The sequence below is a fragment of the Macaca thibetana genome, chromosome 3 (assembly GCF_024542745.1).
Source record: "Macaca thibetana thibetana isolate TM-01 chromosome 3, ASM2454274v1, whole genome shotgun sequence".
Taxonomy (NCBI): Eukaryota; Metazoa; Chordata; class Mammalia; order Primates; family Cercopithecidae; genus Macaca; species Macaca thibetana.
Window position 1 is genome coordinate 29,466,864 of NC_065580.1, and position 27,062 is coordinate 29,493,925.

Consider the following 27,062-nt stretch of genomic DNA (forward strand, 5'->3'; position numbering starts at 1 on the left):
GTCCTCCCACCTCAGCCTTCCAAGTATTTGAGACTACAGGCACACATCACCATGCCCTGGCTAATTTTTGTATTTTTTGTAGAGACAAAAAAAAAAAAAAAAAAAAAATTCCAGCCTGCTGCCCAGGCTGATCTCAAACTCCTGGACTCAAGGGATCCTCCTCTTGATTACAGGCGTGAGCTACAACACCCTGCATGATGTAAGTTTTTTAAAAAACTACTAGGATGGCTATGTGGAGAATGGACTGCAGCAGACCACAGTGGATAGGCTATACAAGAGATGCTAAAGGCTTGGACTTGGGTGCTGACGGGAAGTGAGAAGAATGGCCAGTGTCAGAGTACATTTCAGAGGTGAACTGACATGACCTGATGCTGAATTAGATGTGGAGGATGGCAGGGGACTGTGGAGGGAGAGGGCAAAACAGGGAAATCAGGATTACTTCCATGCTGAGACTTGAGCAACCAGATGGACAGCAGTTCCATTAACTGATATGGGGAACACTTGGAGAGGAACAGATGTGGCGTGCAGAGTAGGAACAACCAAAGGTTCTGTTTGGGGCATGTGAGGACCAGACATCTAACAGTGAACATAAGCTGGGTGAAAACAGCATATCGATGATCAGGTGAGAAGAGGAAGAGGGGCCCCAGAAGGGATGAGGGGAGCACCTAGTGAGGGATGAGGATCTTCAGAAGAGGGTGCGGTCAACAGACAGAGAGAAGATGCTTTAAGGAGTAATCAACTGTGTCAAAAGGTGCTGAAGACTGAATAAGATAAGGAAAAAAACCTGACAAGTGGATTTAGCAAGAGAGAAGTAAATTAATAAAGAAACAGGGTAGGCTGGGCGTGGTGGCTCACACCTGTAATCCCAGCACTTTGGGAGGCCAGGAGGGGGATCACATGAGGTCAGGAGTTTGTGACCATCCTGGCCAACATGGCAAAATCCCATCTCTACTAAAAAAACAAAAATTAGCCAGGTGTGGTAGCGCACACCTGTAATCACAGCTACTCGAGGCATGAGAACCTCTTGAACCCGGGAGGCGGAGGTTGCAGTGAGCCAAGTGCAGTGTAAGCCAAGATCGCATCACTGCACTCCAGCCTGGGCTACGGATCGAGACTCCGGCTCAAAAAAAAGAAATAGGATGGGAAAATATGTTAAAAAGGTGTTTGATTTTGATCAGGCTAAACTAAAAATATATAAAAGGGATAATCTCATAAAAATTACTGAGGTATGCTGATTTATCAGGCTAAGTACATTTTGACTTCCCTTCTTAAAGGAAGAGGAAATCAGGCTGGCACAGCAGCGTACGCCTATAATCCCAGTACTTTGGGAGGCTAAGGCAGGAGGATCGCTTGAGCCTAGGAGATTGAGATCAGCCTGGGCAACACAGTGAGACCCCCATCTTTAGAAATCACAAAATTAAAAAATATTAAACAAAAATTTTAAAAAGGAATATCAAATCAATGACTCAGAAGACTGTCATTCTGAGTTTTACATTCTTATTCCCTGTGGAAGGGAGCTGTACTTCGTAATAATTATGGAGGTATTCAGGATTTACATTGAAAGAGGAGCAGAGCAGCCCGAGGGCTAAAAGTTTACTTGGCCACCTTGATTGTGATTCATCAAACTCCTAATGTTCTTTTGTTCAGACCAACCCCAAGCTAAAAGTTTTGTTTTTTTTTTTTTGTTAATCCAACCCAAAGGACCAAGTGAAAGGGAAAAAAAAAACGCCAGAAGAAAGAGGACACCACAGCCATGCCCTTGGTTGGGAGCACTCTTCTGGCACTACAATGTCTTTTCCAAGGCTGCTACTGTTTCACTACCAGCCTCCAGTCTGCATCTCACTCCCTGGTCAGATCACTGAGGACAAAATGCAGAAAAGTGATCAGAGGCCCGCCCACACCTGTGCCACTTGCCTCTGAGTCTCTTCCTCACCTCCCACCCCTTACCTGGGTCATTTTGTCCACAGAGACTGGAATTCCGTCGATGGTGAGAGGCGGCAGTTCTGAATTAACCTCCTGTGGCGCAGGGGCGTGTTCTGCCAGAGCAGACTCCAGGTCTTCCAGGATCATGCTCTTGTACTTACGCACCTGCAGGGAATTAAGGGCAGAAGTAAACAAGATGCCCAACAACCAGGGAGGATTGGTGCCAAGCAACAAGAGAGTGGGTGGGGCTGGCCTTCCTGAGTCATAGCATAGCCCTAAGAACAAACACTTCTACAAGCAAATAAAAATACCCACTGGTCCCAAAGACATCATACTGAACAGAATTAAATGAAAAGATGATGAAATTACAGGTAACAACAATAGAAGAAAGCCAGTGGAAAAATTTTCCAGAAATACTGCTTCTCAGTTAAAATCACATTTTCTCAAGGAGGGTGCCATCGCCTGTTCCAGGTCTAACAGGCATGGTATTCATGGTTCTGCATTTCCCAGGCCATTGGATGAACAACTAGCTGTGGCAGCTCATCACCAAAATCATTTTCAAGATCTTTAAGGACTTACATTTCTAAAACTCAAAGTAACCAATCGTTCAAAATTGCTGATACATTCCTGCAAAGTCAGACTACCAAACAGACAGGAGATTCAAGCATACAAGAGACTGGACTGAAAAGAATTAGAGAAAAAAACCCCAAAACCGATAGGTGTATGTTGTAGCTGAGTGCCACTATTGGTAAGGCCCGGGCCAGAGGGAGCCCCCTAGGTCAAATCTCCCTTGCTTCTGGTAGGGCTTGGTGATAGAAGTGAACCTCCAACCCAGGATGCATTTAGCTCTAGCCCAGGTCGGAACCAGATATTGTTGTTTGTTGTCTGCATTCCCACCACTGCCAGTGAAATGTCTCAACCTAACAGTAATACACTGGACATGCACACATTTTTCTATCATGCACAGAAAGGGTGGACAGACGCTGGGTCCTCCAACCACCAATATAATGGGCTCTATCAATATAATGGCACTATTTTAGGGAAAAAAATGGAAGAGAAAATGAGGTTTGTCTAGAAGTTCCAACAATGTTTGAATCCTGGGTTGTCTGCTGAGTGGGCTGGACTCTACACACTTCCTTATAAATGTCTCGTTATGTGGATTAAAAAAGAAAAATTCCCATACTCTACCCCAAGCACCTGGAAAAATAAATATTATTACTGGCTACATAATGCAACTTCTGCAGCTGAAGAATCCTCCAAGTAGGTCAATAACTAAGGGGATGAGAGAAAAATAGCACAAACTGGTAGACTCATTATCTTTCCAGAGATGCAGTTGTATCCTGGTCTCTAATAAAAAAGTTTCAAAAAGTATTGCCATTATATTTATTGCAACATAAGCAGCTGATGTTGCCACAGCAACTTTACAGGATTATATTTTCTGCTATGTTTGTGTATTCTAGACAGTATTTATGCTGCCTACTTACACACACACAAAAATGAATCTTACAAGCCTAGTGATATGGTTTGGCTCTGTGTCCCCACCCAAATTTCATCTTGATTGTTATCCCTACATGTTGAGGGAGGGACCTGGTGGGAGGTGACTGGATCATGGGGGCAGTTTCTCCCATGTTGTTCTCGTGATAGTGAGTTCTCACAAGAGCTGATGGTTTAAAAGTGTTTGGCAGTTCCCCTGGCATTCCCTCCCTGCACCTGTCTCTCTGTCTCTCTCTCTCCAGCCACCATGTAAGACGTGCCTTGCTTCCCCTTCTGCCATGATTAAGTTTCCTGAATCCTCCCTAGCCATGTGGAACTATAAGTCAATTAAACCTCTTTTATTTATAAATTACCCAGTCACAGTTAGTTCTTTATAGCAGTGTGAAAACGGACTAATACACCTACCTTCTTAGGTAGATGTATTAGTAAAGGACTAATACACCTACCTTTGAAGGTCTTAGAACTTCAAAGTTTATAAGGTTAAATCCTTATATTAGGTATAAGCCAATAGGAAGAATGATCATTTTAGAAAAACAGGCTGTGTGCAGTGGCTCACACCTGTAATCCCAGCACACTGGGAGGTTGAGGCAGGCAGATTCCTTGAGCCCAGGAATCTGAGACCAGCCTAGGCAACATGGCGAGACCCCGTCTCCACTAAAAATACAAAAATTAGCCGGGCATGGTAGTGCATGTCTGTGGTCCCAGCTACTCAGGAGGCTGAGGTAGGAGGATGGCTTGAGCCCAGGAGGTGGAGGTTGCAGTGAGCCAAGATCGTGCCACTCCAGCCTGGGTGACAGAGCCAGACCTTGTCTCAAAAATAAATAACTAATAATTTTAAAATAAAAACAAACTTCATCTGGCTTTTAGAAACACCTGGCATTCAAAAATGAAAAATCATTAGGTTATTACTTCTTTATTAGCCAGTTTCAAACAATTTCAGCCATTTTTATGAGTCAGTTTATCAGTGCTATATAATTCTTTTAAAATATCTTGTTTTTGTTTGTTTGTTTGTTTTTTAGTGCTGGTAGAGCATCCCTAAGTAATTTGCAACAAAACAACTTCAGGTATAACCAAAGCACTTCTATCTAAGCTTGCTTACTAAAGTTAAGTAACTTTCTCAGAATTACTGACCTCGTGTTTTAATTCTATCTGATCTATCAATTCTGAGTTGCATTTTTCTTTCATATTTATCAGTCTTCTGAAATGGGGATACATCTTAAAATTGCTATGGACAAGGCAACAACAGGGCATAGCTGTCACTGCCTGCAGCCATGTGAACATGTTTGCTATCCCTGGCCTTTTTACTCAACAAATCATTTAGCACCATTTGAGAAGAGAATGTGAGTCTTGACTGTTGTCTATAACCTTCCCAATGACAATTTCTGGTAAGATCAAGAAGCACCGCCAGGCGCAGTGGCTCACGCCTGTAATCCCAACACTTTGGGAGGCTGAGGCGGGCAGATCACCTGAGGTCAGGAGTTCGAGACCAGCCTGACCAACATGGTGAAACCCTGTCTATACTAAAAATACAAAAATTAGCTGGGTGTGGTGGTGGTTGCCTGTAATCCCAGCTACTTGGGAGGCTGAGGTAGGAGAATCGCTTGAACCCAGGAGGGAGAGGCTGCAGTGAGCTGAGACTGTACCACTGCACTCCAGTCTGGGTGACAGGGCAAGACTCTGTCTCATTAAAAAAAAAAAAAAAAAAAAAAAAAAGCACTTGCATCAAACCTGTTGCTGCTTGCGGGGGAAAATCAGAGACAATGAAAGAGCACTTTTAAAAGAAATACAGCATTGCCCGTTTTCACGATGCCACAGAAGACAATATTACATGAAAAAACACAGATAATAATGACTGAAACAAGAAGTAATTCAATATTTTCCTTTTTATATATACACAAAAATGATATATGATTAAAAGCTATGTCTAAGAAAGAGCTCTTTCAATGAGTAGAAAATAAAAATTCTAAGTGATAGCATTGTGTCAACAGGCATCATTGTTTCTTCTTTCTTCATAGTACACAAATAACAGCATATCTTATAATCAATGGTGTCACAGATGAGATAAAATACAGGTTTGTGTTCCAACTTATGCCTTCTATTCCAAAAACCACAGCTTATGCCTTTGTCACTCCATACCAATATGTCAATTGGTTTCACAACTAAGGTAAACATCCACTTAAAATCAAAATCAGTTACCACTCTCTTCCCCCAATCTTGTATATCACTGCCGTTTGAAATTTTGGAAACACTTATTATCATCAAACACCGTTTACTGAGCACTTACTTTGTGCCAAGCACTACATGCGTTGTCTCAAATAATCCTTACCATAATTCTACAAGGAAAATATTATTATACTCATCTTGCAAATAAGAAAACTGAGCCTTAATAAACTTAAGTAACTTTCCCCAAATCATATGAACTAGTAAGAAGTATAGCCAAAAATCAAACAAATTTTTATCTAGCTCCAAAGCTGGTATTTTTAGCCACATCACTATCATTTATCTTTTTTTTTCTCAAGAAACTGCTATAGTTCCCCACTTCTTATAAACAAAGTCCAAGTTTCTCTGGCCAGCATTTCAATCTTTCCAATTATTTGTTTTTTCAATACTCTTCTGCCAGAGCCACCAGATACAGTTGTGCCTGCCTAACCCTGGAGACTATGTGAATGACACCTCTTGAGCTCCCAGCATACAACCTCCATGGAGTCCTATACTGAGCAACTTTGTTCACTTTCTTCCTTCTTTAGCTGCCCAACCTCGTCACTCACCTTGGCATCTAGCAAGTTCTTTTCTTTGAAACTTCTAGAGACCATTTTTTTTTTTTTAAAAAGATGGAGTTCCTCTCTGTTACCCAGGCTGGAGTGCAGTGGCGTGATCTCGGCTCACTGCCACCTCCATCTCCTGGGTTCAAGCAATTCTCCTGCCTCAGCCTCCTGAGTAGCTGGGATTACAGGTGCCCGCCACCATGCCCAGCTATTTTTTTATATTTTTAGTAGAGACGGGGTTTCAATGTGTTGGCCAGGCTGGTCTCAAACTCCTGACCTCAAGTGATCCGCCCACCTAGGCCTCCCAAAGTGCTGGGATTACAGACATGAGCCACCACATAAATCTGCTTCTTACTCAAATATTTTCCATTTTTCTAGGATCAGTTCAATTCCCACTTGCTCTGAAAAAACTTCCCAATTATTCTTGCCATAATTCTCTTCCTCCTTTAAATTCCTACTGACACAAATAAATACGTGTCATTTGTACTGTTATTTCTGGAATACACTATACACAACCAGTGCATGACATTGCTGAGCACAGGGACCAGGTCTTTTGCTTATTTTACACACACACACACACACACACACACACACACACACACACACGAATGAGACAGGCTCTTACATGTTGTCCAGGCTGAAATATTATAAAATATTTTAAATATACAAATACAGGTAATACATTAACAAACATTTTATGATTGCCAGAGATGGAGGGTGTTTACGGTATTTGCAGGAGCCATTAGAGTTTTATTTTGTTTTGTTTTTTGAAACAGGGTCTTGATCTGTCACACAGGTTTGTTCACTGCAGCCTCAAATTCCTGAGCTCCAGTGATCCTCCCACCTCAGCCTCCCAAGTAGCTGGGATCACAGGTGTGCATCACCACACTTGGCTAATTTTCAAAATGTTTGCTATAAGGTCACTGGGTTGGGTTGCAAAAATAGTCCCAGACAAGATACCGTAATTTTTTTGTATTCCTGCAGCTTGACTGGATAAAGGAAGAGTCTTTGGGAAGGTCTCATAAATTTTTTTTTTTTAAATTTTCTACAAGCTCCTATGAGACTAAAAACATATTGTCATCTGAGGTATGTAACAAAGAGCTGGCCTCAGACCTGTGACTGTGAAGCACATCTGCCTTCCAGCCAGGCCGCAGGCTGTGGCCCCTGAAGTTATGCTGATTTCATCCTATTTTATCTTCAGCCCCAGTGTCTGCCTCCTTTCTTCTCCTGCCTCCGTTCAGGGCTCTCATGTCCCCTTAGTCCTTTGGGATTCCCAGTTTTGAACCCTGAAACCCCAATAGACTCAGATGGAATCTTTATCTCATACCTTGTATCCAATAGCGTTAAATCGTTATATGTTGACTAAGTAAATACATGAGCAACGTGGCTTTCACTATACTACTTTCCATATATCTTCCACATTGCATGCAACTCCCATGGTTGTTCATCACCCTAAAGACTATGATTATATATCATTAATCATTAGGGAAATGAAAATCAAAATTTGATTAATGATAAATGACTATAATAAGACTAGGGTATAAGATTAGGGAATTATTTGTACCTTAAATGTTTAACAGAAGTCAACCAAAATAATTGGGGCCTAGGGTCTCTTGAAGGGATGTAGTTCTTTAACACTTTTCCAATTTTGTGTATGTTTATTACTCTATTGAGGTTTTCAGTTAATGCTTATTCTACTGAGGTCTGGATGTGTTTTGGTTATTTTATTTTCTTACTAAGTTAATCCACTTGGCTGAGTTTTTAACTTGCAAGAACAGAATTAATAGCCTTTTCTTACAATTTTCGATCTCTTCTTGTCTGCAACTATAGATATCTTGTTTCTAAAGGTACATATTTTTCTTCTCCCTTTTCCTCATTAGCATGTAGCAGTTTTTCTGTTTTATTAGACTTTTTATAGAACCAATTCTTGAATTTAACAAGTCTACTTTTCTTGTTCCCTCATTCATTTCTTTCACATGTTTATTTGTTCTATTTTTTCTTAGACTTATTTTATTATTCTCTTTCTACCTTCTTTAGCTAGATGAAGTTTCTTTCTTTTCCAACTTTCTCGTATACATTTTTCTTTTTAAATAAGATCATGAATATTCCTTTGAGTACCAGTTTAGATAATAACTTCTAAGTTTTTATTTTTGGTTATCATTTTTGTTTCTAAATAACCTGTAAATTAAGATTTTCTTTTAAAAATTTCCGGCCAGGCGTGGTGGCTCACGCCTGTAATCCCAGCACTTTGGGAGGCTGAGGCAGGAGGATCACCTGAGGTTAGGAGTTCGAGACCAGCCTGGCCAACATGGTGAAGCCCCCTCTCTAGTAAAAACACAAAAATTAGCCAGGCATCGTGGCAGGAGCCTGTAATACCAACTACTCGAGAGGCTGAGGCAGAGAATTGCTTGAACCTGGGAGGCAAAGGTTGCAGTGAGCCAAGATTGCACCACTGCACTCTAGCCCAGGCGACAGAGCGAGACTCTGTCTTAAATAAAAAAAATAAAAAAAATAAAAAATTCCGGCCAGTTGTGGTGGCTCATGCCTGTAATCCCAGCACTTTGGGAGGCCGAGGCAGGTGGATAATCTGAAGTCAGGAGTTTGAGACCAGCCTGGCCAACATGGTGAAACCTCGCCTCTACTAAAAATATAAAAATTAGCCAGGCGTGGTGGCACGCACCTGTAATCCCAGTTACTTGGAAGGCTGAAGCAGGGAGAATTACTTGAATCCGGGAGGCAGAGCTTGCAGTAAGCTGAGACTGCACCATTTGCACTCTAGCCTGGGCAATAGAGCAAGACACACACACACACACACACACACACACACACACACACACACACACACACACATTCCAGGTGATTGAAATTTTTTCTTGTCTTTTGAAATTCTAAAATTCTGAATTTTCTGTAGTATGATCAGAAAATATTCTTTGGGGCCGGGCCTGGTGACTCACACCTGTAATCCCAACACTTTGGGAGGCCAAGGTGGGCGAATTACTTGAGGTCAGGAGTTCAAGACCAGCCCGGCCAACATGGCAAAACTCTGTCTCTACTGAAAACATAAAAATTAGCCAGCTACTCAGGAGGCTGAGGCAGAAGAACTGTTTGAACTAGTGAGGCGGAGGTTGCAGTGAGCTGAGACTGCACCACTGTACTCCAGCCTGGGCAACAGAGCAAGAACTTGTTTCGAAAAAAAAATTGGGGGCCTGGTAATAATAAACGGTCAATTCTTATAATTCATTTATGTAATTTTTCAAATATGGTATATTAGCCCCTTGTAAGGTGTCAACGCTTCTGTATCTATTGTATCACTTTTATTCTTTTGTTTTTTGAGCCATTGTCTCACTCTGTCACCCAGGCTGGAGCACAGTGGAATAATCATAGTTCACTGCATCCTTGAACTCCTAGGCTCAAGTAATCCTCCTGCCTCAGCATCCCAAATAGCTGGGACTAAAAGTGCACACCACCACACCTGGATCAATTTTTTTTAAAATTTTTTTGTAGGGACAGGGTCTCGCTATGTTGCCTAGACTGTCAACCTTATTAAATCTGTTATTCAGATCTCTATATTCTTGTTTATATTTTGCTTTGTTGATCTGACAAGGATAGTAAATTCTTTTACTACCATTGTGTGTGTGTGTGTGTTTTTCTTTTGGACAGGGTCTTGCTCTGTCATCCAGGCTAGAGTGCAGTGGTGCAATCAGAGCTCACTGCAGACTTGACCTCTGGGCTCAAGCAATCTTCCCATCTCAGCCTCCCAAGAAGCTGAGATTATAAGCATGTGGTACCACATCTGGCTAATTTTTAAATTTTTTGTAGAGATGAGGTCTCACTATGTTACCTGGGCTGGTCTCAAACTCCTGGCCTCAACCAATCCTCCCACCTCAGCTCCCAAAGTGCTGGGATTATACATATGTGCCACCGTGCCCAGCCCCACTGTGGGTTTTAACTACCTTTTTTCCTTACATTTCTAACTTTTTGATCTACATGCTGTGGTATGTGTATGTCTGGTGGACTGACTGACTAACTGATTGACAGACAGGGTCTCACTCTGTCACCCAGGCTGGAGTGCAGTAGCATCATGGCTCACTGCAGCCTTGATCTCCTGGGCTCAAGCAATCCTTCTGCCTCAGCCTCCCAAGTAGCTGAGTGTGGGCCAGTATGCCCGGCTTTTTTTTTTTTTTTTTTTTTTTTTTTTTTTTTTTTTGAGTAGACGAGGTCCCACTATGTTGCCCAGGCTTGTCTTGAACTCCTGCCCTCAAGAAATCCTCCCACCTCAGCCTTCCAAGTGCTGGGATTACAGGCATAAGCCACTGCACCTGACCCCATGTTTTGCTTTAAAGTTACTTGAAGAATATAAAGGTTCATGATAAATATGTACTTCTTATTTTAGCTGGGTGTGGTGGCACCTGCCTGTAGTCCCAGCTACTCAGGAGGCTGAGGCGGGAGGATCAATTGAGCCCAAGAGGTGGAGATTGCAGTGAGCCGAGATTGCACCACTACACTCTAACTTGGGCAACAGAGCAAGACCCTGTCTCTAAATAAATAAATTAATAAATAAATACTTCTTATCAATACTAAATGACCCCTGGTTGTCGTTAATACTTTTTTGCCTTGACAATTAGGCTTTGTCTGATATTAATGCTGTGATCCATGATTTATTTTTGTAGGCATTTTTCTGACAAACTTTTGCCTGTTATTTTACGTTTAACATTTGTAACAGCTTTACTAATACACAGTTCACACACCATATGTATTTGTTTCCTATGGCTCCCACAAATCACCACAAACTAGGTGGCTTAAACCCACACAAATTTATTTTCTTGGTTTCACTTGGCAAAAGTCAAGGTGTTGGCAGGGCCGGGTCCTTCTGCAGGCTCTAAGGGTGCATCTCTAAGAGAGAATTGTTTCTTTGTCTTGTCTAGCTTCTGTCTAGCCTGTATCACTGGCTCTGGACCCCCTCCTTGCATCCAACCTCTTGCTTCCACCAACACATCTACTTCTATGCCAATCTCCCTTCGTTTCCCTCTTATAAAGATACTTGTGATTACATTTAGGGCCTACCTGGATAATCGAGAATAATCTCCCCATCTCAAGACCCTTAACTTAATTACAACTGCACTTTTGCTGTATAAGGTAACAGTCACAGGTTCCAGGGATGGGGACCTGTACATCTCTGGGGGGGTCATTATTCAGTTTGCCATACCATACAATTCACCCATTTAAAGGGTAAGACTTCATACTTGTAGGGTCCTAAAATTATCACCAAAATCTAATTTTGGAGCATTTCATTCCTCCTAAAAGAAACTCCATGCCCACTGGCTGTCACTCCCCATTCCTCCCTTCCCCTTCCCCAGTCTCTGGCAACCATTAATCCACTCTCTCTCTATAAATAAGATTTATCTATCCTGGACATTGCATATAAATGGAATCCTACAATATGTGATCTTTTGTGACTGAGTTCTTTTGGTTACAACAATGTTTTAAAGGTTCATCCATGCTGTAGTATAATATCAGTACTTCTTCCCTTTTTCTTGCTGAATAATATTCCATTCTATGGATATACCACATTTTATTTATCCATTCATCAGCCGATGAACATTTGAGTTGTTTCCACTTTTTGGCAATTATAAATAATGCTGCTATAAACACTGTATACAAGTTTGTGTGTGAACATACACTTTCAGTTCTCTTGGGTATAACTCAGGAATAGAACTGCTAGGTCACATGGCAACACTACTTTTAACATTTTGAGAGACTGACAAACTGTTTTCCAAAGCAGCCGTATCATTTTGCCTTTTCTTTCTCCAAATCTTCACCAACACTTACTGTTGTCTTTTTGATTATAGTCATCCCTGTGGTTATGAAGTGGTATCTCACTGTGGTTTTTATTTTCTAATGATTAATAATCATAGTCATGAGGGAAATGAAAAATCAAAATGTGATTATTAATGATAAATGACTATAATGATTAATGATATTTATCATTAGTTCTCATGTGCTTTTTGACCATTTCTATATCTTCTTTGAAGAAGTATCTATTCAGATCTTTTGCCTATTTTTATTTTTATTATTTTTTGAGACAGAGTCTCACTCAGTTACCCATGCTGGAGTGCAGCGGCACGTGATCTCAGCTCACTGCAACCTCTGGCTCCGGGGTTCAAGAAATTTTCCTGCCTCAGCCTCCTGAGTAGATGGCATTACAGGTGCCCACCACCACATCTGGCTAATTTTTGTATTTTTAGTAGACATGGGGTTTCACCATATTGGCCGGGCTGGTCTTGAACTCCTGACTTCAAGTGATCTACCTGCCTTGGCCTCCCAAAGTACTAGGATTACAGGCGTGAGCCACTGTGCGTGGCCCTTTTGCCTATTTTTAAATTAGGTTGTCTTTTTGTTTTTTTTTGAGATGGAGTCTCGCTCTGTTGCCCAGGCTGGAATGCAGTGGCACAATCTTGGCTCTCTGCAACCTCCACCTCCCGGGTTCAAGAGATTCTTCTGCCTCAGCCTCCCGAGTGGCTGGGACTACAGGCAGGTGCCACCACGCCCGGCTTTTTTTTGTATTTTTAGTAGAGATGGGGTTTCACCATATTGGCCAGGCTGATCTTAAACTTCTGACCTCATGATCCGCCCGCTTTTTATTGTTGAGTTGTAAGAATTCCTTGTATATTCTCAACACAAGTTTTTTTTATGAGACATATGACTTGCAAATATTTCTCCCATTCTGCGTGTTGTCTTGTCACTTTCTTGATTCTATTACTTGCAGCTGCTTTTAACATTTGTTAAGTGGCTATGAGTATAACATATACACTGAATAGAGACAGGTTTGATTTGGATTGTTGTTTCAACCTGAAAGAACATCTATGCCCTTAACAAGGCAGTTTAACCCATTTATATGTATGTTTTATAACAGAATTAACTGGCCTCACTTGTATTATTGTGTTCTAGACTATGTGTTTTATTTAGTTTTTAAAAATTCCTTCCTTGTTTCTATCTTTTATACAGAGACTTGGTTTTTTTTTTTCTTCAGTGCTCTGGAAGATATATTCTGCTTCTAATTTTACTGGTACTTGTAGTCCCTAACCTGTATTTATCAATGTCAGTCAAAGGTAAAATGCTTTTTATCTCAGTCTATTGTATCCTGTTTAACAGAGTCTATATCTTCTTGTATTCTATGGAGGACTCCAACAGTTTTGCAAAACTTAAAAAAATGTTTTTGCAGTGAGTAATTTTCTGAAGTATTTTTCTGAGTCTTCTAGATGAATCTTTTTCATAGACTGCATCATCTTTACTACTATCAGTAGTATTGTTTTAGATTTTTGGTACTAAAGAAGAGAAGACATGCCCAGATTTCGTGTTTGTCAACAGTGTGACAGTAAAGGCTATTTCTCAGATAACATTTTGAAGTAGGAGCCTTCTCCTATATTCTTCTAAGGAAAAGTCCTAACACATCCTAACTGTAAGGCTTCAGGAATTTTTGGAAAAACTCAAAATAAAACTCAAAAATGTTAAGAAATACCCACAACATTTCAGGGATGGGAAGATGGTGTGAAAAAAAATACAACAAACAGAATTTCTATCAATTGATTACTAATTCTGAACTCAAAAAATGCCTTTATTCAATATGAGAGACATCTAATAAATGTCATTTTAAGCTAATGAATTTTATCCTAATAAAAACAAAATGCAATTTAAATCTTGACAGATCATTACTCCACTGATTCAAAGTTAATTTGGCCCAAGAAGGAATAGTTCCTATTGTATAAGTATGCAGGGGCAAAAGACTATTTTTATAAAATTAGCTCTGGATAGTTATACAATCAAAATGTTCAAATATAGTTCTATATTTGCAGCAGAGTATTAAATCAATTATTTGATAAATGTAAGAGATTTCAAATATGTAACTCAAATAACTGATCAATAAAATGCCCCCCAGGTTTCCCTTAGGAAATTGACACCTTGGAATTATCTACTATTTTGTTTCTGATAAAAATCAGTAATTTTCTTACAAAATCCTGCATTGTTTCCTAACAAACAAAACCCCTTGTTTCCCCCTCCCGTCCCCACTTCCCCCGGCCACCCATTGCATCTGGGCAGGTAAAATACCTTGACACAGGTAAAATACCTTGACACAGGAAGTAAAAACAGTAATGATCATTTTGTTTTGATATGCATAAAGCAATCTGAAAACTAGTCCCCTCTCCCATGCCTGGATTAGGGGGTAACAGAAATGCCAACTGTTATTCTTGACAGAGGATCAGAACAATGGAAGCAGCTGACAGAAAGCAAAGGGCAAGCGAGAACAGCTTGGTTGTGACTTACCACATTCTCCAAAGGTGCTGCACCAAACACTTTAAAGACAGGGTTAGGTTTGGAGGGTGAGATACAGAGGACAATAGCTTGCTGTCCCACGCGAGTAGTATATTCATCTAATGTGGCTCGAAGTTTCCTGAATCAGAAAAGGAAACAAGAATAAAAACAGTTTTAAAAAGATGGAAATTATAGTGACATAGACACAAATGACTTAAGACAGTTTACTCTGATCAGATATGCTTTCTTTTACATAAAATGTGAAAAGGGGATCAGCAGAAACATGTACATACCTTTTTCTTAAAGACTACTGATAGAAGGCTCAATTGAAGGTTTTGCCTTGGGACATAACCACGACACAATTTTGAACATGGTATCATTCTTCTTGATCTGAGTAACACCACTTACTGCTACTTAAAATTATAAAGATTACAACCGTCCAGGCACGGTGGCTCATTTCTGTTGTAATCCCAGCACTCTGGGAGGCCGAGGCGGGCGGATCACTTGAGGCCAGGAGTTCGAGACCTGCCTGGCCAACATGGTGTAAAGCCCGTCCCTACTAAAAATACAAAAACATTAGCCAGGCTTGGTGGCACATGCCTGTAATCCTAGATTCTTGGGAGTCTGAGGCATGAGAATTGCTTGAATCCAAGAGGTGGAGGTTGCAGTGAACCAAGATGGTGCCACTGCACTCCAGCCTGGGCAACAGAGTGAGACTTTGCCTCAAAAAAAAAAATTACAACCAAGATGTGCTCTTACAAAATTTGTTATATCATCTCCACGCTTAATAAAAGGGGCTCAAATGATTTGCTTTTACTACCTTTTATTGATATTGTTTATATCTCATTGAGATAATTTTATCTAAAAGTACTACAAGCATACCTAGTTTTATTGTGCTTTGTTACTTTGTGTTTCACAGACACTGTGGGATCTTTCTTTAAAACAAAGGTTTGTGGCAACCCTATGTCAAGCAAGTTCATCAGTGCCATTTTCCTAACAGCATGTGCTCACTGCATGTCTCTGTGTCACATTTTGGTAACCCTAGTAACATTTCAAACTCTTCCATTATGATTATAATCTGTTATAGGGATCTGTGATCAGTGATCTTTGATGTTACTATTTTAATTGTTTTGGGACACCACAAACAGTGCCCAACAAAAGACAGCAAACTTTACCGATAAATGTGTGTGTTCTGAATGCCCCACTGATCAACTGTTTCCTGCCTCTCTCCCTCTCCTCAGGCCTTCCTGTTCCCTGAGACACAGTATTGAAATTACGCCAACTGATAACCCTATAATGGCCTCTAAGTGTTCAAGTTTCAGGAAGAGTCGCACATCTCTCACTTTTAATCAAAAGCTAGACAAGACTAAGCTTAGTGAGGAAGGCATGTCGAAAGCCAAGACAGGCTGACAGCAACACCGCTTATGCCAAAGAGTTGGCCGTGTTGTTAATGCAAAGGAAAGTCCTTGAGAGAAATTACAAGTGCTACTCCAATGAACACACAAATGATAAGAAAGCAAAACAGTTTTATTGCTGATATGGAGAAAGTTTTAGTGGTCTGGATAAAAGATCATACCAGCCACAACAATCCCATAGGCCAAAGTCTAACGCAGAGCAAAGCCCTGACTGTTTCAGAGGTTGGTTCATGAGGTTCAAGGAAAGAAGCCATCTCCAATACATAAAAGTACAAAGTGAAGCTGCAAGTGCTGATGTAGAAGCTGGAGCAAGTTATCCAGATGATTTAGCTAAGTGGTTACACTAAACAACAGATTTTCAATGTAGACAAAACAGCCTTCTATTGGAAGAAGATACCATCTAGGACTTTCCTAGCTAGAGAGAAGTCGATGCCAGGTTTCAAAGCTTCAAAGGACAGGCTGACTCTCTTGTTAGGGCCTAATGCAGCTAGTGACTTTAGGGTCCTTTAAAAATCATGCTAAAGCTATTCTGCCTGTCCTCTGTAAACAGAATAATAAACCCTGGATGGCAGTACATCTGTTTACAGCATGGTTTATGGACTATTTTAAGCCCACTGTTGAGACCCACTGCTCAGAAAAAAAAAAATTCCTTTCAAACTATTGTTGCACATTGACAATGCACCTAGTCACACAAGAGCTCTAACGGAGATGTACAAAGAGATTAATGCTGTTTTCATGCCTGCTAAGACAACATCCATTCTGCAGCCCATGGATCAAGGAGTCATTTCAACATTCAGGTCTTATTAAGTAAGAAATACATTTTGAAAGGATACAGCTGCTATAATGATTCCTCTGATGGATCTGGGTAAAATAAATTGAAAACTTTCTAGAATGGATTCACCATTCAAGATGCCATTAAGAGTACTTGTAATTCATCTACAAGTACATGGGAGGAGGTCAAATTATCAACATTAATGGAAGTTTGGAAGAACTTGATTCCAAGCCTCATGCATGACTTTAAGGAGTTCAACACTTCAGTGGAGGAAGTAACTGCAGATGTAGTAGAAACAGTAAAAGAACCAGAATTAAAAGTGGACCCTGAAAATGGGACTGAATTGCTACAATATCATAAAATTTGAAGGGATGAGAGGTGCTTCTTATTGATGAGCAAAGAAAGCAGTTTCCTGAGATGAAATCTACTCCTGATGAAGATGCTATGAATACTGTTGAAATGACAATAAAAGATTTAGAATATGACACAAACTGAATTGATGAAGCAGCAGCAGAGTTTGAGGGGATTAATTTTCCAATTTTGAAAGTTTTACTGTGGGTAAAATGCTATCAAACAGCATCACATGTTACAGAGAAATCATTCATGAAAGAAAGAGTCAATCCATACAGCAAAATTTGTTGTCTTATTTTTAAGAAATTGCCACAGCCACCCCAACCGTCAGCAACAATTACCCTGATCAGTCAGCAGTCATCAACTCCGAGGTAAGACCCTCAGCCAGCAATGCGACGATGACTCACTGCAGGCTCAGATGAGCATTAGCATCTTTTTAGCGATTAAGTGTTTTAGTGGTCAGGCCCAGTGGCTCACGCCTGTAATTCCAGCACTTTGGGAGGTTGAGGCGGGAGGATTGCTTGAGCCCAGAGGTTTAAGCCCAGTCTGGGTAACATAGTGAGACCCTGTCTTCACAAAAAGAAGAAAAAATTTGCCAGGTATGGTGACATGCACCTATTGTCCCAGCTACTTGGGAGGCTAAGTGAGAGGATCACTTGAGCCCAGGAGATGGAGGCTGCAGTGAGCCATGATCGCACCACTGCACTCTAGCCTGGACAAGAGAGCTAGAATTTGTTCTCCAAAAAAAAAAAAAAAAAAAGCATTTTAAAATTATGGTATGTACATTGCTTTTTTTAGACATAATACCACTGCAACACTTAACAGAGTATAGTGTTAACATAACTTTTTTATGCATTGAGAAACCAAAAAATTTCTGTGACTTATTGTGCTACTTGCTTTATTGTAGTAGTCTGGAACCAAACCTGCAATATCTCCAAGGTATACCTATGCTTTTAAAACGTTGTAGCTTCAGATTTTCATTGTGATATAAACAATTATTCTCAGTCCTACAGTATTTCACAAGTGAGGATGAAATGAAAACAGTTTTTTTTTAAGATGGAGTCTCACTCTGTCACCTAGGCTAGAGTGCAGTGGTGCAATCTTGGCTCACTGCAGCCTCTGCCTCCTGGGTTAAAGCTATTCTCCCGCCTCAGCTTCCCGACTAGCTGGGATTGTAGGCGCCTGTCACCATGCCTGGCTAATATTTTGTATTTTTAGTAGAGATGGGGTTTCACCATGTTGGCCGAGCTGGTCTTGAACTCCCGACCTCAGGTGATCTGCCCACCTTGGCCTCCCAAAGTGCTGGGATTATAGGCGTGAGCCACCGTGCCCAGCCGAAAACGGCTTAAAAAAATTATTTTACTTTAAGTTCCGGGATACATGTAGAGAATGTGCAGGTTTGTTACAAAGGTATACATATGCCATGGTGGTCTGCTGTACCCATCAACCCAAAAACAGCTTTTTAAAACATAGTAACAATGGATGAAACAGAAACACAGCCTCTTCCCTCTGAAATCATGGGAGATGATTTCAAAGTTCTACATTTCAGAATTCTGAAATGTGTGAGCAAAGGACCACTTATCAAACAAGAAATCTGATGGAATGCCTTGAAACAATGGTTTATATTCACTGTCTCTAATTCCCCTCTCTCTATTCTCCCTTAAAGCTATTCCAATCTTTTCACCCTTACCGCTCCTTTGAATACACTCTTGTCAAGTTCAATCGTGAACTCCATGTTACTAAATCTAATGGTCAGTTGGCATCTTTTTCAACCTGTCAGAAGCATTTGATAGCTGATCACATGCTCTCCTTCCTGACACACTTTTTGTACCTGGTTTCCAGGATACCACTCTCTTGGTTTGTTTCCTGACTCACTGGTTGCTTCTTAGACTCTTTTGCTGGCTCCTTTCATCTCTCTAACCTCCAAAAGGTGGAGCGCTTCAGGCCTCAGTCCGTACTCCCTCCCTAAGTGACCTCATCCAGTCTCCTAGTTCTAAATACTACTTATATGCTTATATCATCTTCAACTAAGGCCTCTCATTTGAATTCCAGACTCATATATCCAACTGCTTATTTTGTATCTCCACTTAATGGTTAGAGGCATCACAAACTTACCAGGTCCAAAACCAAATTCCTGATTCTGTCTCACCCTCACTGTCATGCTTGCTCCCTCTCCAGTAAATGCCATCGCAATCCTCTAGTAACCGGACCAAAAATCACCCTGAACTCCTTTTTCTCTCGCACACTCCACGTCAATGAATCATGATGAGTTGACTTTTGAAATACATCTAGAACCTGATCACTTCTTACTACCCATGCTGCTGCCATGTTGATTTTAAGACACTATCATTTCTGGCCTAGATTACTATAATCACCACCTAATTGGTCTCCCTGATTCCATTCTTGTATCCTCAGATTCTATTCTCAACACTGTAGCCTGAGTGATTCTTTAAAAATGTAAGTAAGATGATACCATTGCTCTGGTCAAAAACCTACACTGACATCTCATCTCACTCAGAGTAAGAGTCAAGCCCCTGATATTGGACTATAAGATCTCCTAGGCCAGGTGCAGTGACCCACACCTGTAATCCCAGCATTTTGGGGATGAGGCACAAGGATTGCTTGAGGCCAGGAGTCCCAGACCAGCCTAGACAACATAGCAGGACCGCATCTATCAAAAAAAAAAAAAAAAAAAAGATCTCCTGGAGTGGCTCTTCTCTACTACTCCGAACATCTTCTCATATCTCCCTGGCTGTTCCTCAAAAACAACTACCACGTTCACACTTTGGGGTCTTTGTTCTTGATACTCCCCCTGCCTGAGATGTTCTTCCCCTCAGTATCAACGTGTGTGCTCTTTCACCGTCTTCAAGTCTCTGTTCAAAGGCTGCCTTATCAAAAAGCATTTCCCAGACCATCCTCATAAAAGAGAAAAATGACTATATCCCCCTACCTCCTGACTTTTCTATTTTCCTTACTCCATTGTATTTTTTTTCCCATTGCACTTATCATCACCTGACATATTGCATATCGTTTTTTTTCTTTCCCCCTTCTAGCAGGATACAGGCTCTTTAAAGCAACTTGTTTTGTTCACTCTTCTATGCCCAATGTCTACACCAATGGCTTGCACATAGCAGGCATACAACTTTTCTGAATGGATTAATGTGATATTACATATCTGTTAAATCATATTTCTTTGTTTTCATGTATTTAATTTTGTAAGAATACTTTTAAGTCTACATCTGTCATCAAGGAATCAAATCAAGCATCCTTGACAAACCTAACCATGTATGTTCTAAGTCTGTCATTCACAGGAAGTATTTGAGGAATAGTAATAATATGGATAAGGGAGCCCTCACCGAAGCAAACGTGTTTGTTGCCTCTTCCGGATAGATGGATTAGACTCAAATACATGAGGCCGTTTCCGTTTCTTTCCTGTTGCCACAGCAGCAGCAGCGGCCATTCCCACAGGACCTGAAATAATAACGTATGTGCTGAGATTAGGCAGCTGCCTGTAAACTGTTCAAGACAGAAACAATTAAAGGTACAAAAAAGGTAGCACTGCGTTCCCAATATGTTGTCAGTAAATATAGAATGGTCCTGATATTATCAATATACTTCACTATTGTTTAACATGATTCATATTGTGATTTACCAATAAAACATATAATGAATCTTGTAAAAAAGCAAATGATTTACACCTCCCCACCACACACCAGTTTGAATTTTGTATAATGTTGTTTTTGTTTGGCTTTGTTTTGCCAGCATGCCCATACTGTTAAGGCAATATTCTTAGAGGTGCTAGGAAAAATTGCAGCACTAAGAGGAAAAGCTTGCCAAAATTGAAAAAATTTACAGATTTTACTTCTATCCCTGTGTCCCTGTTTCCATTACTCCAAGACACTGCCAAGTTAAAGAAGTTGGAGATAATCACTCACGTTTGGAACTCCAACAACACCTAAAGGAGTATCTGAATGAATACCATCGTAATTGAAAAAATTTTCTTGTATATCTGGGAATTGTGCCAAAAATGGAGATGTTCAACACAAGGTCAAGTTGATGAAGGCATTCTGGCAGAAAAGAGATAACTTTCCCACTCTGAGAAAATGTTAATAAAAGTTAGTCTGGCTTGCCCTGAAACTAATGTATAATGTCTTGTTTTGTCTTTTCAAGGGTAGATGGAGGGTAGACTCTAAGGAACTGTTGAAGTCTCTGATTCCTGGGACCTCAACATATCAAAGACAATCTTTTTTAAAAGGCATGTTACCTTTATCTTTATTTGTGAATCTTGTAAAAGGCTTAAATAAAAATTAAATTTAATTGCTCATCTGTATATTGGCATATATATTCTAAGTGGCTCAAATAAAATAAGCCTCCCTGTAAACCTAAATGAACTTTTCTACATGTTGTTAGTAATATAATCAGCCTGACTTAAATAAACCCCTCTAAAGAACCTCAAAGCAAATAAAAAATAAACGACTGCTTTTTACCTTTCTTTCCATCATAAATAGCTGTTATGGAAAAAATTTTATTGCTGTGTTTCCCAACATTTTATTTATTTTTCAAAATTGTGGTAAGAACACTCAACATATTATCTACTCTCTTAAAATGTAAAGTGTACAATACATCATTGCTAACTATAAGCCCAATGTTATACGGCTATCTAGAACTTATTCCCCTTGCATCACTGAAGAGCAACTCCCCATCTGTCCCTCACCCCAGATCCTGGCAACCACCATTCTCCTCTGTTTCTATGACTATTTTAGATACCTTCTATAAGTACAATCATGCAGTGTGTGTCTTTCTATGACTGGTTTGTTTCACTTATCATAATGTCCCCAAGGTTGAACCACGTTGTCACATATGACAGCATTCTCTTGTGTTTTTAAGGGTGAATAATGTTCCATTGTACATGCAGATCACAATTGCTTTAGCCATTCATCCACCAATGGGCATTTAGGCTATTTTCACATCTTGCTATTGTAAATAACACAACAATGAACAAGGAAGTGCAGATATCTCTTTGGGGTCCTGATTTTAATTCCCTTGGATAAATACCCAGAAGTGAGACGGTAGGATCATATATGGCAATTCTAGTTTTAATTTTTTGGAGGAATCTCCATGCTGTTTTCCATAGTGGCTGGACCACTGTACATTCCCAACAGTATATAAGGGTTCCAGTTGCTCTATGACCTCACTGCCACCAGTTATCTTTTATATTTTTGATGACAGTTGAGCATCTAACCTGTTGGTGATTTTATGTCTTCTTTACAGAGATGTCTATTCGAGTCCCTTGCCCATTTTTTATATTGAGTTATTTGGTTTCTTGCAGCTGAGTTGTAGGAGTCCAATATTTTATTATAAAAACTTCCAAACATATGTGCAAAGTTGAATTTTAACATCTTATTATACATATCTATCCATCTTTCTATCCATTCATCAACTCACATTGAGGTTTTTTTAATGTGTTTCAAAGCAAACTGCGAATATCAGTATGATCCCCCTAAATACTTCAGCAGGTACAGCATCAGCTAGAGTTCGATATTTTACAATTTTTTTCTTTTGAGGTAAAATTTGCATATAATGAAGTGTACAAATCCAAGTATACATTCAATAAATTTTAAAAATGTATATACTCATGAAACTCAAGATCTAGCCAGGTGCAGTGGCTCATGCCTGTAATCCCAGCACTTTGGGAGGCTGAGGCGGGAGGATCACCTGAGGTCAGGAGTTTGAGACCAGCTTGACCAAGATGGTGAAACTCCATCTCCACTAAAAATACAAAATTAGCTGGGCATGGTGGCGCATGCCTGTAGTCCCAGCTACTTGGGAGGCTGGGGCAGGAAAATCGCTTGAATCTGGGAGGCGGAGGTTGCAGTGAGCCAAGATCACACCACTGCACTCCAGCCTGGGTGAAAGAGCAAGACTCCGTATCAAAAAAAGAAAGAGGAGTAGGGGAGGGCAAGAGAGGGGCAGAGTGAGACCCTATCTCTAATATATAAATAAATACCTTTAAAAATGAAAATTTGAAAAAATTATAATTTCTACAATAAACTAGTATATTTTATAAAGTCAGAGTTAAGAAGAATTCCTTAAACAAAATCCCAAAAGGATAAACCATAAGATAAAAGATTAATAAATTTCACAATAATACAAATAAGAACCTTCATGAACAAAAAAATAAAATAAATGGGGTGGGCAACAAACTGGGAGAAAAGAATTACATATTATTTTTATGTATGCATAAAAATGCATACTGCAACCTCCGCCTCCCAGATTACATAATATGTAATATTAAATGTAATATTAAAATAATTACATATTACATATTATTGGGAAAGGAATGCAAAATATATATCAGTAATTTTTACAAATTGATATGAAAAAAGACCAAAAAAATGAGTTGGAAAATGGGCAAAGGTATAAACAGGAAATAGGCAAATAAAGAAAATTGAGAAGTCAATGAAGATCTAAAATGGTGCTCTACTTTGTCTTACTGCACTGGCTGGAACCTCTAGCTCAAAAATGCAAATTAAACCAACACTGAGACGCCATTTCATACCTACCAGATTGGCAAAAATGAAAAAGACTGGTAACGCCAATGGTGAGAATGAGAAGCAACAGGCACTACAGCACACTGCTTGTGGGGATGTAAATGAACATGATTTGGAAAGACATTTAGCAATATCTAGTAAAGTTGAAAATGGACATCTTTGGCCCTCCAATTCCCCTCCTGGGTATATCCTCCAGTAGTACTTTTCAAGCTACAGCTAGTGTGACCTTTCAGTGGCTCATGAGTGTTTTTTTTTTTTTTTTTTTTTTTTTTGAGACAGAGTTTCACTCTTGTTGCTCAGGCTGGGGTGCAATGGCACGATCTCGGCTCACCGCTACCTCCGCCTCCCAGGTTCAAGCAATTCTCCTGCCTCAGCCTCCCTGGTAGCTGGGATTATAGGCATGTGCCACCACGCCCAGCTAATTTTGTATTTTTAGTAGAGGCGGGGTTTCTCCATGTTGGTCAGGCTGCTCTCGAACTCCCAACCTGAGGTGATCCACCCGCCTCCCAAAGTGCTGGGATTACAGGCGTGAGCCACCGTGCCCGGTCGAGTGCATTTTTTTCTAATAAAATAGAACAGAGCAGAACACATCACAGAGTATATAATTTGCAGTAGGGGTATTACCTCATTAAAAATTGTAGTTTTGGCTATATGTGTATTCATTTATTTTGGGTCACAATGTAAAATGCATTACTGTGGTACATTGTCAAAATAGAAAAAATTACAAACAACCTGAGTATCTACCAATATATGAAATATTCAGGCTGGATGCCGTGGCTCACGCCTGTAATTCCAACACTTTGGGAGGCTGGGGTGGGCGGATCACTTGAGGTTCAAGACTAGCATGGCCAACATGGTAAAACCCCATCTCTACTAAAAATACAAAAATTAACCAGGCATGGTGGTGTGTGCTTGCAGTTCCAGCTACTCAGGAGGTTGAGGCAGGATAATTGCTTGAACCCAGGAGGCAGAGGTTGCAGTGAGCTGAGACCACGCCACTGCACTCCAGCCAGGGCAGCAGAGTGAAACTCCATCTCAAAAAAACAACAACAACGGAGAAAGAAATATTCAGATAATGAATGGAACACCAAATAACAGTTAAAATAAAAACAGCCACATTATCAACATGGATGAATCTCAAAAAAATGTTGAATGAGATAAACATATTACAGAAACATAGTATCACAGTGATACCATTAATATAAAATTTAACACATGCAAAACAATGCTAAGTATTGTTTAATCATACAGACACATAATAGCAAATATAGACAAATGCAAGAGAATGACAAAGACCAAACCTAGAATACTGGTTACCCCAGTGGAGGGAGGGAGGGAAGGGAGCAGGATTAGAAAGAGTTCCACTGAAAATTTCAACCACATCTGTACTTTTTATTTCTTTTCTTTTTTGAGACGGAATCTCACTCTGTCGCCCAGGCTGGAGTGCAGTGGCACAATCTCAGCTCACTGCAAACTCTGCCTCCCGGGTTCACATCATTCTCCTGCCTCAGCCTCCCGAATAGCTGGGACTACAGGCACCCGCCACCACGCCTCGCTAATTTTTTTGTATTTTTAGTAGACAGGGTTTCATCGTGTTAGCCAGGATGGTCTTGATCTCCTGACCTTGTGATCCGCCTGCCTCGGCCTCCCAAAGTGCTGGGATTACAGGCATGAGCCATCGCACCCGGCCTGTACTTTTTATTTCTTAAAAAACAATTTGATGCAAACATGTGAAAGCAGTAATAACTGAAAAGCTGGGCAGTGGGTGCACATGCATTCGTTACGTCAACCTTGATACTTCTCTGTATGATTCAAATATTCAAGTATTTTCTACTTGTTGGACAATTTACCAAAACTATCACTCTCAAGATACTAATGTCTATAGACCATGTGAATCTTTCTCCACTTCTTTATTACCCTATCTCTTATCATTTCAAAGAAAATGAAATAATAAATCCAATTTTGTTTAAAAAGAAGTCCTCTAGGGCTAGGCCCAGTGGCTCACGTCTGTAATCCCAACACTTTGGGAGGCCAAGGCAGGAGGATCGCTTGAGCCCTGGAGTTCAAGACCAGCACTGGACAACATGGCAAAACGGCATGTCTGCAAAAAATTTAAAAATTAGCTGGGCATGGTGGCATGCACCTGTCCAGGAGGCTGAGGTGGGAGGATCACCTGAGTCCAAGGAGGTTGAGGCTGCAGTAAGTCATGATTGTACCACTGCACTCCAGTCTGGGCAACAGAGTGAAACCCTGTCTCAAAAAACAACAACAAAAACCAACATACTGGTGATTGATACTAAAAGAGGTCAACCAACTTGAGATATTGTTGTTTTATTACTTGAAGATTTCATTTAGTTGCACTACTTATAAACTTTTTTTTTCTTGAAAATCAACAATAATCAGAGGCTGTCTGCTGCAGAGAATTAGAAGTGTTTCTGAGGGGCAACACAATATAGTAAATGGTCATTTACCTTTTCTGGGTCACCTTTCAGATATGATGAATGCTACAGACCAGCTCCTCAGAAAAATTCCCAAGCTGGTTAAGTAGAATTGGGATTCCAACCCAGGAAGCCTGATTCCAGAGCCTGGGCAGGTAAGCACTGTGCTCTGCTGCCTCTCAAAATTCCTTACCACACACAGCCCCTAGGCCCTGGGTGGTCTGACTCATGCCTGCCTCACAAGGCTCCAACCACACTGGCTTCCTTCCCATTTCCCATCTGCAAGTCCTTGCTTTCAATGTTTCTCAGTCTGAAATGCAATCCCCTTTGATGACACCTAACTGCCTGTCAGTCACAACCTGCCTCCTCAGAGAAGCCTTCCCAGACCACCCAAACTAGCAGCAATCTGCTGTCCTTCTCTCTCCATTACCTTCTCTCATTATTTTACTCAGAAGATCCAATGCTTTCTCAAATTATTTTACTTTATTATTGGTAGCCCTCCCCCACCACTGGATGAAAGCTCCTTCAGAAACAAACTCTTTTTCTCCCCCCAATAAGCCTTTTGCACTCCTAAGAAGCAAACTCTTGCCCGCCTTGTTCATAGTATCTACATAGGTTACATATATGCACTATACATTATAATTCCTCAATAATTGAATATTAAATGATCAAATGGTAAGTCATTTCTACCAGCTGTATCTCACTTTCCGCATATGCCACACAAAAAGTCAAATTAAAGTCTTTTCCTGGTCTTAACACTATGACAAAGCGGTACAGTAATACAGCAAAGCCATGTCTCAAAAGCATCTTCCTTCATAGAAAAGCAGTGGACCTGGATTCATGATGTTAAGATGCCCTCTGCTGGAACACATGAGCATTTCACAAAACATATTTTACAAACATTTCATGTGTTTTGCCACTAAGACTTATTTTTAAATTCACCACTCCAGAAATACACAGTGGACAGTAACTGACAGTAGTAAGGGTGTTCGTCATTGCATCTGTCTTCCTCTTCTTAAATACAGCATATATTCAAAACATGT

At 40.3% G+C, this 27,062-nt stretch overlaps 1 protein-coding gene across 9 annotated transcripts in view; it reads right to left on the reverse strand.

Moving 5' to 3' along the window:
* NRF1 (nuclear respiratory factor 1) overlaps window positions 1-27,062 on the reverse strand; it is a 149,161-nt gene that overhangs the window by 68,288 nt on the left and 53,811 nt on the right. For all 9 annotated transcript variants that reach the window (XM_050782538.1, XM_050782542.1, XM_050782535.1 and 6 more), the window contains 3 exons: window positions 20,387-20,501; window positions 14,505-14,631; window positions 1,948-2,088 (listed from right to left, as the gene is read on the reverse strand). In XM_050782538.1, the coding sequence (XP_050638495.1) occupies window positions 1,948-2,088; window positions 14,505-14,631; window positions 20,387-20,501 (383 nt within the window). The remainder of the gene's footprint in view (window positions 1-1,947; window positions 2,089-14,504; window positions 14,632-20,386; window positions 20,502-27,062) is intronic.